Source organism: Rhinolophus sinicus, chromosome 17, assembly GCF_057876585.1.
Source record: "Rhinolophus sinicus isolate RSI-liver-muscle chromosome 17, RSI-T2T, whole genome shotgun sequence".
In the NCBI taxonomy this organism is placed as follows: domain Eukaryota; kingdom Metazoa; phylum Chordata; class Mammalia; order Chiroptera; family Rhinolophidae; genus Rhinolophus; species Rhinolophus sinicus.
In genome coordinates this window covers 32,954,555-32,968,050 of record NC_142517.1, presented here as the reverse complement: position 1 = coordinate 32,968,050, position 13,496 = coordinate 32,954,555, and the positions used below count along the sequence as shown (strand labels likewise).

Below are 13,496 nucleotides of genomic sequence, written 5' to 3'. Positions count from 1 at the left end.
ATACAGCATTTTTTATTTAAAAAAATTCAGGATTTAAACTTAATTCTATATTTACTCCATGGTTGTTCCTGAAGACCAGACTGAACAGCTAAACTTTTAGCAGCATGTTCTGTGCTGACCCTTGTTATCAGAATCACCTAAGGTAGTTTGTAAAGACGGCAGACTCTAAGGCCCATCCAAATTCCATTAATTTGGGAAGAGGTCCAGGACTCTGTCTTTGAGTAAAATGTCCCAAAGTGATTATTATGCTGTTAAGTAAATACTGGTCGAGGATTAGGTTTGCAGTACCAGCTCTGCTAGGTGAGAGCTTTGAACATTCTCTTGATACAAACCTTAGTCATAAAACTAACATCTGTGTGGAATTGAAGTTCTCATGGGGCAGTTCAGTGCAATTTAAATAAATTATGCACATATGAGAAATTTTTCATTAATAGCCAAGGCATGTATCTTTCATGTTTTCAGGTAAATCATAGTTCAATGGTCTGCAACCATAAAAACGTAAGAATCTATTAGTAAATAAAGTATATCAGGAAGTTGACATAAAAATCATATAGTAGTAATAAGCAAGACTCTTGAACAAACAAAAAAACTCTTCCTAGTAATCTGTGATTTAGAAGTAGAAAAATCAATTCATTATAATGCTATGCTTTTAGAGCCCTCACCTTCATTATTAACACATTAGCTAAGGTACTACTGAGTTTGCAGCCTTTCTTTTCTACCTGGGCCCAGCAGGATGCACTTCAAATTTTCTATAGTTTCCCAGGACTGTAAAGTTGAGGTATGCACAATTTGCGTCCTTGGCTTGGGGTCCTTGAATCTTACTATGTAATAAATTGAGTAAATTCATTCTAACAGCAAGGAAGACAAAGCTTATTTTAGAATTATTTCCTCCAGCTCTTCCTAATAAACTATATGGATGAAGGGACTTGGTATGGCCTTTACCCATTGAAGTTTCATGCTACATTTTTTTTTTCTTTTTATTACTGGCAAAAAACAGCATAATTCAGATATTTCTCTATGTCTTCATCCAACAAACCAAATGGTTCTAGACAATTATACCTACTTTTTTGGTTATATTTTATAATCTCACTACATTTGTTATAAATCAATGTAAATATTTCAAAAAATCCCCTTTAATTTCTTCAGTAAACAGCAACAATATACAAGAAACGCTTAGTTTTTAGATTTTTTATATTAGAATCTCCAAAAAAATTTTTGGTCACAGCAAGACTTGCTAATCTAGTTTCTGGGCACCCATCTAAATGATTCCTTTCTTTAACTACACTCAAATTTTATGGAATATTATTATTTGCTGACATAGTCTTTTTTATTAAGAAAATCAAAGATAAACCAAAATAAACTTATTTTGAAACTTGTGTACATTAAGTAAATTTTTAACTATTATAGCTAATAAATTTGTATAGCTTAGTAAAACATCAATTTGTCCTTCTTATATGATGAAATAGACATATGTGTACCCTTTACTAAAATCATATATTGTATCTTTCCCTTATTGATGAAAAACAACAAAACTGCTCATAATCTCCTAATAGCTGCCATTTTTGTTTCCTTTAACTCATTATGCTATACTTTTAAAATGGCCCTTAAGAACTGAGCTTATAATTCTGTATTTAAAATTTAAGACTATATTTTGTGTGCATATTAAATAAAGCATGCACAGCTGTCCTTGGTTTGCAGCATAGTCTCTCCCAGGTACCTCCAAGTCCAGCACAGGTAGCTATCAACCACAGATCACTTTGTAGCTCTTTCCAGGTTGGCCCAGGTAGTGGCTGACCTAGGCCTTCACTAGAGCCCACCAAGAGGCCTCAGGACCAACATACTCCATGGCACCACCAACACCAGAGCACCACCCAATTAACTTCATAAATGACACACCCAAAGGCTGGACTCAGCCAGCACCAGAGCACCACTAAAGTAAATCCTGCTCCATGGAGACAGACCCTGCACAACAGCTCCTCCACTACAGTCATGGCTGGTCCTTACAGCCAGTCAGCCTGAGGATCAATCCCACTCACTGACGTTCCAACAGCAGTCAAGGTCAACTACAACAGGAGGGCACAGACAACACACACAAGTGACAACCCTGGAACCCCGGCTCAGATGACCAGGTAGTCTGCACCACTGGGCCCCAGGCCACGTACTACATAAGACTACCCTGCCAAAACATGGAGACGTATTATTTCTAATGCATAGAAACAAGTACAGGGAGGCAGCCAGGATAAGGTAACAAAAAGACATGTCTCAGATGAAAAACAAAACAAAACAAAAAAACAGGACAGAATTCTAGAAAAAGAACTGAAAAAAGGAAAAAGAAATGGAGGAATGCATTCTACCAGGTACAGAGTTCAAAATACTGGTTATAAGGAAGCTCAATGAACTTAGGGGAAGAATAGATGAACTCAGTGAGAACTTACACAAAGAGATAGAAACCATAAAAAAAGAACATATTACATGGAATCAACAGATTAGATGACGCAGAGAATCAATCAATGATTTGGAACACAAGGTAGTGGAAAACACTCAATCTGGACAGAAAAAAGAGGCAAACAAATTAGAATTGTTAAGGGACCTCTAGGATAACATTAAGAGTAACAATATTTGCATCATATGGGAACCAGAAGGAGAAGAGAAAGACCAAGGAATTGAAAACCTATTTGACTGAAGAAATAACTGAAAACTTTTCTAACCTGGAGAAGGAAATAGATATGTAAGTCCATGTAGCGCAGAGTCCCCAACAAGATGAACCCAAGGAGGCCACACCAAGATACATGGTCATTAAACTGCCAAAGATTAAAGGCAGAGAGAGAATCTTAAAAGTAGCAAGAGAAAAGAATTTTGTTATGTACAAGGGAGCTCCCATAAGACTGTCAGCTGATTTCTCAACAGAAACTTTGCAGCTAGAAGGGATCGGCGTGAAATAAAGTGATGAAAAGCAAGGATTTACACCAAGATTACACTACCCAGCAAAGCTTTCATTTAGCATCGAAGGACAGATAGTGAGCTTTGCTGACAAAAAGAAGCTAAAGTTCATCACCACCAAACCAGTATTACGAGGAATCTTAGAAGGACTTATTTAAGATGGAAAAAAAATAGGTAAAAAAATATGAATAGTAAAATGGCAATAACGGTATACCTATCAATAATTACTTTAAATCTAAAGGGATTAATGCTCCAATCAAAAGACATAGGATGGCTGAATGGAGAAGAAATCAAGACCCTTAACATATACTGCCTACAAGAGACTCACTTCAGATTGAAAGGCACACACAGATTGAAAGGGATGGAAAAAGACATTTGATGAAAATGCAAATGCAAATAAAACAGAAATAAAGCTGGGTTAGCAATACTTTATTAGACAAAATAGACGTTAAAACAAAGACTAACCAGAGACAAAGACATTTCATATACAATAGCCAAGGAAGCAACCTAAGTGTCCATCAGTAAATAATTGGATAAAGAGGGGGTGGTACACACACACACACACACACACACACACACACACACACACACACACACAATGGAATATTACTGGGTCATTAAAAATTTACTATTTACAACAGTATGGATGGACCTAGAAGGTATTACACTAAGTGAAATAAGTCAGTAAGAGAAAGACAAATACTGTATGATTTCACTTACATGTGGAATCTAAAAAACAAAATAAATTAACAGTCAAAACAAACAAACTCATAGATAAAAAGAAAAAAACTGATGGTAGCCAAATGGGGCAAGAGGTTAGGGAAATGGGTGAAAAAGGTAAAGGGATTAAGGAGTATACACGGGCAGTTACAAAATAGTCATGGGGATATAAAGTAGTATAGCATAGGGAATATAGTTGAAATATTGTAAAAACTATGTAGGATGACACGTGGATACTATACTTATTGGGGACTCACTTCCTAAGTTATATAAATATCTTACCACTGTGCTGTATACCTTAAACTAATATAATGTTGAATATCGACTGTAATTGAAAGAAAAAAGTTTAAAAAAAAAAGCCATAATGCATTAGTATAAAAAGAAAGCACGTTTTAGACAGAATATCATTTAATTTTGGTACAAGCAAAATTAATCTCCAATTAAGCAATTTTGCAGAGGATTACTGAATAAAATGGTGGCATGTATAAGTCAAAAAGGGAATTAAAATGCGTTGTTTTTTTTAATGTTTCCTAACACTTGTTTCAATCATGCATTTGACTCTACTTTTGCCTTTCTGTCATATACTCATTTGATTTTACATAGAAACACAATGTTAGAAGTCAAGGAAAACTGGACTTGATTCCAGACCTTGATAATGCAGATGTTCCCTGACTTAATAATGGTTCCATTTAGGATTTTTTTCAACTGAGCAATGGTGCGAAAGCGATACACATTCAGTGGAAACCACACTTTGAATTTTGATGTTTTCCTGGGTTAGTGATAGGCTGCGCGATTCCCTCCTGACGCTGGGCAGTGTCAGCGAACCACAGGATCATGATGGTGAACAGCCAATACTCTGTAGCATACTGTGTTGCCAGTATTTTTGCAATATTGCGTTTTGTGTTTTCTGTATTCAATAAATTCCAATATTTAACACTTTATTGTAAAATAAGCTTTGTGTTGGATGATTTTGCCCAATTGTAGGCTAATGTAAGTATTCTGAGCATATTTAAGGTAGGCTAGGCTAAGTTGTGATATTTATTGTTTAGGTGCGTTAAATGCATTTTCGACTTACTATGTTTTCAACTTCTGATGGGTCTGTTAGGACACAACCTCATCATAAGTCAAAGAACATCTGTAATTAGTTGTTTCACTTTTGGCCACTTATTTAATCTCTCGAGACTCACTGTCCTTTCCTCTTCTATACAGTCGGAGTAATAATAATACATATTTCAGAGTAGTGTGATAAAGTACTTAAAATTTGACAAATAATAAGCACTTAATACATTATATCTGTGAGATTATTTTGTAAACTAATTTTAAATACAGTAAGATTATATTTCATATAAAGGTATGGATATAAACACTATGCTTTATCAGTTTTAATACAGTTGACCTGTCATAATCTCTAAATTGCATATTTTTCTCAAATGACATTGAAATATGTTGCCAACATATTCATTTTCCTTTATAAGCATTATTTCATTGTCTACTGTGTCCTTCTAGAGCACTCTTTGGTGATTCATTTTTTGTATTTCAGTGCTCCTGGGACTGTGTTTGAACAAGTTAAATAAACTTAGAGAAAAATTAGATATGCATTGTTTGCTTGGTACTCTTTTTAATGGGAAAGAGCAGTAAAGTATACTAATATTTACTATTGTTCTTCTTTGGAAATATAAATATGTCACTTATTTTTTTTTCTACAGACACCTATGAGAAAGACCTATATTTCTTGGTACAATTTAATTTAAACAAGGTGTGTATTCATATCAGATCATTCATATGCAATTGTGTTAAAGAATAGTTGAAGTTTATGCCATGTTTTATGTTTATTTTGTATTTACATATTTTATGTTTAGTATTTAACATAACTCATGAATAAACAATTTGATGCACTATGAAATATTTTGCTTATCCTATATATATATATATGTATATATATAATTTTTTAAAAGATTTAATTACTTTTTCAAATGAAGGATTTAAAGTATTTATTTGTCTTTGTAGACCACTTTGACAAGCACTGTATTGAAATATACTTCTCTAAACACAAATGAAATGAGGCTTGGATTCATCCATATATGGGGAATAGCAACGACTTCTGTTAATAAGGTTAATCTCGTATATGATGGAACGGAAGAATCACTTAAATTTATTCTAGAACCAAACAAGAAGGTAAGTGACATAAGAAAATATTTTTTAATGAAGCTATTCAAACTGTCTACTTAGATACATTTTATTTCTCATCACTAAAGTAAAATAGTCAACTATAACCTTTCTTGTTTATTTTCATTAAACTTTCATATCTATTTCCATATTATCATCTTTGGTAACCTCTCATACAAAGCAAGCTAATGGCACCCATTTTAAAATTGTCTTGACATAATTAAAGCAAGATTAAATTTACCTTCAACCTCTAAATCATTGTCATTTCTATATGGTAAAGTGCCTCAAATTTTTTTTTTTTTTAAATAAAGTGTCTGCATTTCAACTTTTAATATATCTTACATAAAATATATTTGAAAATCCTTGCAACATTAATAGGTTTGTCTATTAGCACTCATGAATAATTTGATATACAGGTGTATGAGGATATAATTCACAGATTAAACAAGGAATCAGAATTCTTATGTTAAAGTCCCATTGCTGCCAGTAATTAGCTTTTTTCTTTGAACTAATAATTTCAGGCATTCTTTTTCTTTCCAAGTAAATAATAATATGCAAGTAAACAATTTCTTAAATTCCTTCCAATCCTAAATTCTGTGAATCTATGTACTTTAAAGGTAGATTTCAAAAACGTGTTCTAGAAACCAGCTGTTATAATTGTTTGGTCCAAGTTTAAGGCTACATCTGCACTGCTAAACCTGTATGAGTGTTTGTGCGCATACTTTTTTTGTGTTTAAAATTGAATGAAAACAACTAGCTATTAATCAAACAATCACTGAAAATGGATTTAACTTACACGGTAGCTATTTGTTAGCCTGACTTCATCTAAAAATGTAGCAATTATGTCTTGGACACAGTCTTAGGTCCTTATAGATTTTATGGGATGTGATGGTTGAACGTCACCTGAGGGGCCATTTTATCCAATTTAAACTTAATATCTGTCCTATCATTACTACTGTTTTGTAGTCAAGTGGGATTTCCCCTTTAATGTGGAACAGTCTTAACTATTACTTTGACATTAAAATACTTTTATTTCTTTAAATGATACCAAGGTTGGGATATTAGAGTTTTGTATATTTAATGTCCTTCCTTGCTAAAATAAATGTTGATAACCTAGAGCCACACCCTCATTTTTCTTCTCTTTAAAATTTTACTGGTTTTTAAAATTCCAGTAAGGGAATCACTGAGTTAGTCCAGTGATCTCATGGCAGACCAGAAACAGTCCTTGAAAAGAAAAATTAATTCCCCAGGAATAGTCAATGGTTAAAAATCACAATCAGAAATCAGTTTTGTTGAACTACCTGTATTCATCAGATCGAAAAAGCATGTTTGCCTTATATATTTTCTTACTCTTTATTTGCTACTACAGTGGTAAAAACTAAAGCTCGTAATTTTTACTATAAATAAACTGAATACAGTCAGTTGAACAGTGTTAAATATTTTAACATATCAAGTATTATTGCAAATTCAGTTTGATCAAATACTTGGTATAAAAACACACCATTTATAAATAAAAGTTCATTCCACTGCTTTCAAACACATTCACAAAGACTTTTAAGTATTAAGATGAAATTTTGTACAACGCTTTATTACCTCAGTGAGTCCAAAATAACATATTAACTTTACTAACAGTGGAGTGGCTCTTTCTAAGTGTATTTAAATAAAATACATTTTTATGAGAAGCTACTGTTTTCAAAGTTTATAGATATATGGGAATAGGAGAAAGTGGTCAGTTTCTCTACCTGATTGTCCTTCTCCATGGGTGTTGGAATTATATGCAAGGATGATTTAATTGCTCTGTCAGTACAAGTTTTAAAACATTTTCCTAACAGCAGTTGTACTTAGTTGCCTTTTGTCCTGGTATTAAAAGCTTTGTGATGAACTTACTACTTTTCACTTTGATATAAAAACCAAACAAACAAACAAACAAAAAAACAAACTAGGTTAGATTTTGGTGTAAGATGAATCAGTTTCAAACCAAACTAATGGATATTAAGAAAATCATTGAAGTTTAACCTTTCAAACTCTTCTATAAAATGTGGGAAATAAGTAATAAGATGCTGTGTTTTAGTGAAGAGTACATTTTATAAAGCTCCTCAGAGAGTGTCTGGTACTCAGTAAGCAGTGAACAAATGTTGATTTTCTTTATCTTGCATATTTGATGATTGAATACAAACTTTCAGAGCTAAGGCACAGAGAGTATTGGAGAAAAAGAAGCAATGGTAAGGTCTAATGAGATCATCATATAAAACTATTACAGGTGATTGACTGCAGCTGCTCAGTTGGTCACCTCCAAAAATATTCCCTATATGGTCTGATTGAAATTCTGTCCAGTGAGAGAAAGTAACACATCCAAAGTTGGCATCATTGATAACAAATTCAGCATCCCAAAATCTTTTGACATTGACATAAAAAGAAACATATTTCTAATCTAAATTTGTATGTGCATGACTGGGTAATATTTCAACGTGGGAAGTATAGAGATTTATACAGTGCAATAATAAATAACTCCATATGTAGGACTCATGGAGAAAGTAAAGTAAAAATCAATATAATATGTTAATAGTCTTAGTTGTTCACTGTCTTTTGAGAACCATTCCACTTCTCTAGGATTTATTTTCATCATCTGTATAATTGGTTAGTTGGGTGAGATTATTGCTGAAATAGTTGTGAACTCTGCAAGAAAAACAGAGTATATCTTGTATACTTAGAGAACTTTTATTTATGGAAATAGTCTTTGTTGAAAAATGTTTCTGATTAAACAACTAATTGTGATTTTACTTATTTTTAGATTTTAAATATTGATCTGACAGTGAAAAATATTACTCTAGATAAACCAATAGAGATCAACTGGTCATGAAGATTACCATCAATTCCTGTTGCCAAAAGGAAATTAACATCCGGATATAAGTTTCACCATACTTATAATGTTTTCTCTACATTGGTTTCATAATTGTATAAAATATGATTTTCATGACATCTCTCTAAAGTTATTGCATAGTGTACATCAAAATAAATGCTAATTTTATTATATTATTGTGGTCTGTATTCATTTTCTTAAACATATGTAGTAGGATTAAGTAGTTCTAATTAACCTTGTTAAGTATCAGATAAAACTGTAAATTAGTTACTAAATATATGTGAAACTAAGATATAATTAAAACAAGTGATTTTTTTAATTAAGTGAAATTTTTGTGTAATTGTATACAATATTTTCTTCAGTTTAGTAGATTGAAGTTATTAACCAACAGTTATCATCAGATTTAATTATTTCTTAGTATGCATATTTAATTAGGAAGCAGAAAATAAGATGTATATAAGCATACAACATAAATTTTCTCTTTATTTTCTAAAATGAAATTGTGTTATTTTGGGTTACTGTAACATTATGCTATAATTACCACAGACTGAGTGGCTTAAACAACACACATTTATTTTTCACAATTCTGGAGGCTGGGAAGTTCAAGATCAAGGTGCTGACAACATCTAGTGAGGGCCCTCATCCTGGTTTACAGATGGCCATCTTCTTATTGTGTCCTCATATGATGGAGTGCAGAAAGAAAGGGCATGAGCTTTCTGGTGTCTCTCTTATAAGGGCACTAATGCCGTTCATAAGGGCTCCACCTCCATGACCTAATTACCTCCCAAAGGTGTCATTTCCAATCCAAATGCTATTACATTGGGATTAGAATTTTAACATGAATTTGGGAAGTATGCAAACATTCAGTCCACAGCAGAAATCCAATTTTCCTTTCTAGCTTTGCATTATATATAGGAAAAAATAATATTATTCTCTATTCTGTCTTAGTTAGTTGAATAATCATCTTCATTCATTCATTCAGATTGGAGGACTCTTGAAATCTTGGTCTAAAATTGCATTCATTGGTAATTTTTTTAATACTTAGGTTGTTTTGAATTTACTTAATCAACTAATATCTGCAATTTGATATAATTATTTTCTAGCTAAGTAAATATTGTTACAATGGAATATTTAAGATAATTCATAACTCAGAATATAAAAACCAGGGGAAATAATAATGATAATAATGACATAGTGATGATAATAATTAAATTGACTTTTTAAGAAATAGTATAGCAATTGAGGGCAACTGACAAACAGACCAAGTTATAAAACCAGGTGCTAGAAAAGAATCCATAATCACTACAGGTGGGATTTTTAAATGACTGCAGCCATGTCTGGAGGGCAATCATGCAGTATTCAGTGAAAATAATTTTTTATATTCCCTTTGACTCAAAGTTCCACCCAAGATATGCTCTCACAGAGGTGCACAAAGAAGTATGCACAAGCACATTCAGTTTGTCGTTGAGAAAGAAAAAGAGTAACCATTGACCCCTTTCAGCTTGGAGTTGGTGTGTCTCTAAAGGTTAGGCAATATTTTTTGTTGTTGTTGAAAATAAACATTTTCACGGAACAACAACATCAGACAAGTTCAACCGGTAACCACCATGGAGCAAGACAAAAACAAGGCAACTCTTAATCACTTTTGAGGACAGAAAACAATGAAAACATTATCCAGATCCCAAGAATACCAAACACCTGTTTCTCTGGGCTAATATGAGTGACTTATTTTTTTGTTTTTGTTTTAAATCAATTGCAGCTTTAGTCCTATTCCATTTCTTCCACCCCCTGGGGGGACATTATTAATATAAACAATCATCAAATTTGTAGTTATAAAATAGTCATGGGGATGTAAAGTATAGCATGGGAATATAGTCAGTAATATTGTAATAACTATGTGTGGTGTCAGAGGGTTACTCGATTTATTGGAGTGACCACTTCATATCTAATCACTATGCTGTGCACGTAAAACATAATATTGTATGTCAACTGTAATTTAAAAATTAACAAAAATATATTTAAAAATATATAATCAATCATAAATTTGTCCTGATATCTGAAGGAACCCAATACAGAGCAAAGCCATTCTCTATGAAACTTACCCCAATTCAAATGACACAAGCCCAAATCTTATAATAAGACCTCCCTAGCATTCTGTCACTGAGACACTCAGTGTTTTCCTGAGTTTGTTCTCCCTCCTTGCAATGAGTCAATAAATTTAATTTTTTTTGACTAAAGTTATACCTCTAGTGGTTTTTGGTTAATAGGCTTCAATTTTGACTATGGTAGCAAAGAAGCAGAGATAGTGTCTGACCTGATAGAGCTCCTCATGATTATACCCTTTATGGAGCCTAAGTCACTTTGTGACCATAAATTTTGGTCCCCATGATGAAATTAGTTAAATCAAGTTAGCTTTAAACATAAACGATCTGCTGCAATGTGGTTATTACTACAGCAATTGTATTTAGTTTTCAGTGTCATATTTCACATATAAGAGTGTGAAGGCTTCTAGGTATTCATTTTAAGAAGGAATGGTAAGTTACTTTTATCTTACCACATAAACAATAGATTCTTATACTTATTTCTCCTAAAAAACCTAAGACAATCTGTGCCTCTGTTCTATACTACTGCTATTTCACCTTATAATATTTATTATAGACACACTAATTTTCCCTTGTCTGGGCAAGGAAACACTGACTTGCCTCAGGGAACTTAGTCCATTAAAACAATTTATCCCAAATTAGTTTTCTATTGTTGAATAACAAATTATTTAAAAAAAAACTAGCAGTTCAAAACCATTCAGATTCATTATTTCACAATTTGCAAGAGTCAGGAGGCAGGACACTGCTTAGCTATCTCCTCTACTAGGAGTCTCACAGACTGCAATCAAGGAGTTAGTTGGGTTATGTTTTCATCGTGAGACTAGATTGGGGCAGGATGTCCTTCCAAGTACACTTTGGTTGTGGGCAGAATTAATTTCCTTACATCAGTAGGACTGAGGAACTGCCTTCGTGCTGGGTGTTAGGCCCTCACTTCCGAGAACCTCACCTATAATTTCTTACCATGTATACTTTCTTAACATGGCTCCTTAGTCAAGGCAGCAAGAAGAATCTCTGAAGCGAGTCTGGTAGTGGGATGGAATTACATATAAGATAACTTAATCATAGGAGTTACATCCCACTGACTTTTCCATATTCTGTTAATTAGAGTAATTGGCAGGTACTGTCCACACATAAAGGGGGGAAATTACACAAAGGCATGAATACCAGGAGGTGATGATTTATGGGAGCTATCTTAAATTCTGTTTGAAACACCATCAATGTCTAGTTGCAGTTAGAAGAAAATTCTTTCTTTTGGTAATATAATCGATTCTCCCCATTTTTCTTCTTGGATGGGTTGGAGCCACCTGTGAAGTATACTAATTTTTTTTTCCATCTGTGACATCTATGTGTAGTATCTTTCTTACTTGGAAAAGAAAGAATATTATTTACTACACTGGATTCAAATGCAAGTTAGACCCTAATCATACTATAACAATTTCATTACTCTTGAAAAGGATAAATCAAATATACACATGTGATAGAATACTATGCATCAGTTTGAAAGAAAAAATAGGATTCTACATACTGCAATGGGTAGAACTTAGAATCATCATGTTAAGTAAAATGAAAAACAATTGTGCTCAAAACATTTATGTAATTTTTGTTTTTTGAAATTCATTCATGCAAAATAAAAGATACATTTTTTTCACAGAATCACATATAGGTGAGCAATATCAGGAAGCTGAACTGGAAGTATTTAAATACATGAGAGTAGATGACTGACTGCAGAGAAGAATGAAATTGGGGATGGGAAATAAAATGGAGAGCATGAATAATATGAAATACGTGTCTTGCCCACACAAAAAATTATACCATAGCATGAAGTACAGAATGCGATAGAATCATTTTTTCTGTTTGTAAGATTAAGGGGAAAAGGAGAGTGCAATATGTAACTGATGAGGTAATGGTAAGTCTGGTTAAAAATACTGCCCAAGTAATGTAAGGAAATAAGGACTGAATCTGAGATTGTTTGGCTCTCATAGCAGAAGCTGATATCCACTTTATTGCTTCAGTGTAAATCACATCATATCATTCCCCCTACATAAATATTGACTATGGTCTTTCATTGTAATAAAAAAAAATTAAATAACTAATTTCTGCCCATATAACTTTTTATGGTCTGTTTCCTCGACTATTTGTTTTATTAAGAATGTTTTCAGCTCCAGAGAACAAAATGCCTAACACTGTCTCAAGCAGTTATCTCATATAAGAAGTCAAGAAGTAGGGTTGGCTAATTTCATGACTCTGCAATACACCGTGGACCCATATTTTTTCCATCTTTCAGGTTCCATCCTTAGGTTGGTGTAAAAATGGCTGCACCTGGCTTAGGCTCCTTTTCCAAATACAATAAAGTCTAGAGCAGCCCTACCAAAAGGAAATACAATGTGACCCACAGATTCGTGGCACATGTATAATTTTAAGTTCTTTAATATCCACACAAAAAGACATAAAAAGTAAAATGTGACAGATGGAATTAATAAGTATATATGTTATTTAACTTAATTGAATGGCAGATATTTGGTCCTGTTCAAAACGACCATAAAGACAATTGGTCCATGCCACAAAGATCCTTGATATTTGGTTCTGTCTAAAATGTCCATAGAGACATCTGGTCAACTTTTCTGCAAGATTTGAACCCCAGCCCATCTACCTGACTGGTAATGCACCACTACCAGTTAGGCTTACAAGGCAAAACAAGCTATTATTGG

At 33.1% G+C, this 13,496-nt stretch overlaps 1 protein-coding gene across 1 annotated transcript in view; it reads left to right on the top strand.

Annotated features, from left to right (window-relative positions):
• Window positions 1-8,907, top strand: part of SI (sucrase-isomaltase) — an 83,846-nt gene extending 74,939 nt beyond the window's left edge. The window contains exons 45-47 of the mRNA XM_019718139.3: window positions 5,367-5,416; window positions 5,668-5,835; window positions 8,618-8,907. Of these exons, the coding sequence (XP_019573698.3) occupies window positions 5,367-5,416; window positions 5,668-5,835; window positions 8,618-8,686 (287 nt within the window). The 3' untranslated portion in view covers window positions 8,687-8,907. The remainder of the gene's footprint in view (window positions 1-5,366; window positions 5,417-5,667; window positions 5,836-8,617) is intronic.
• The last annotated feature ends 4,589 nt before the right edge of the window (window positions 8,908-13,496 follow it).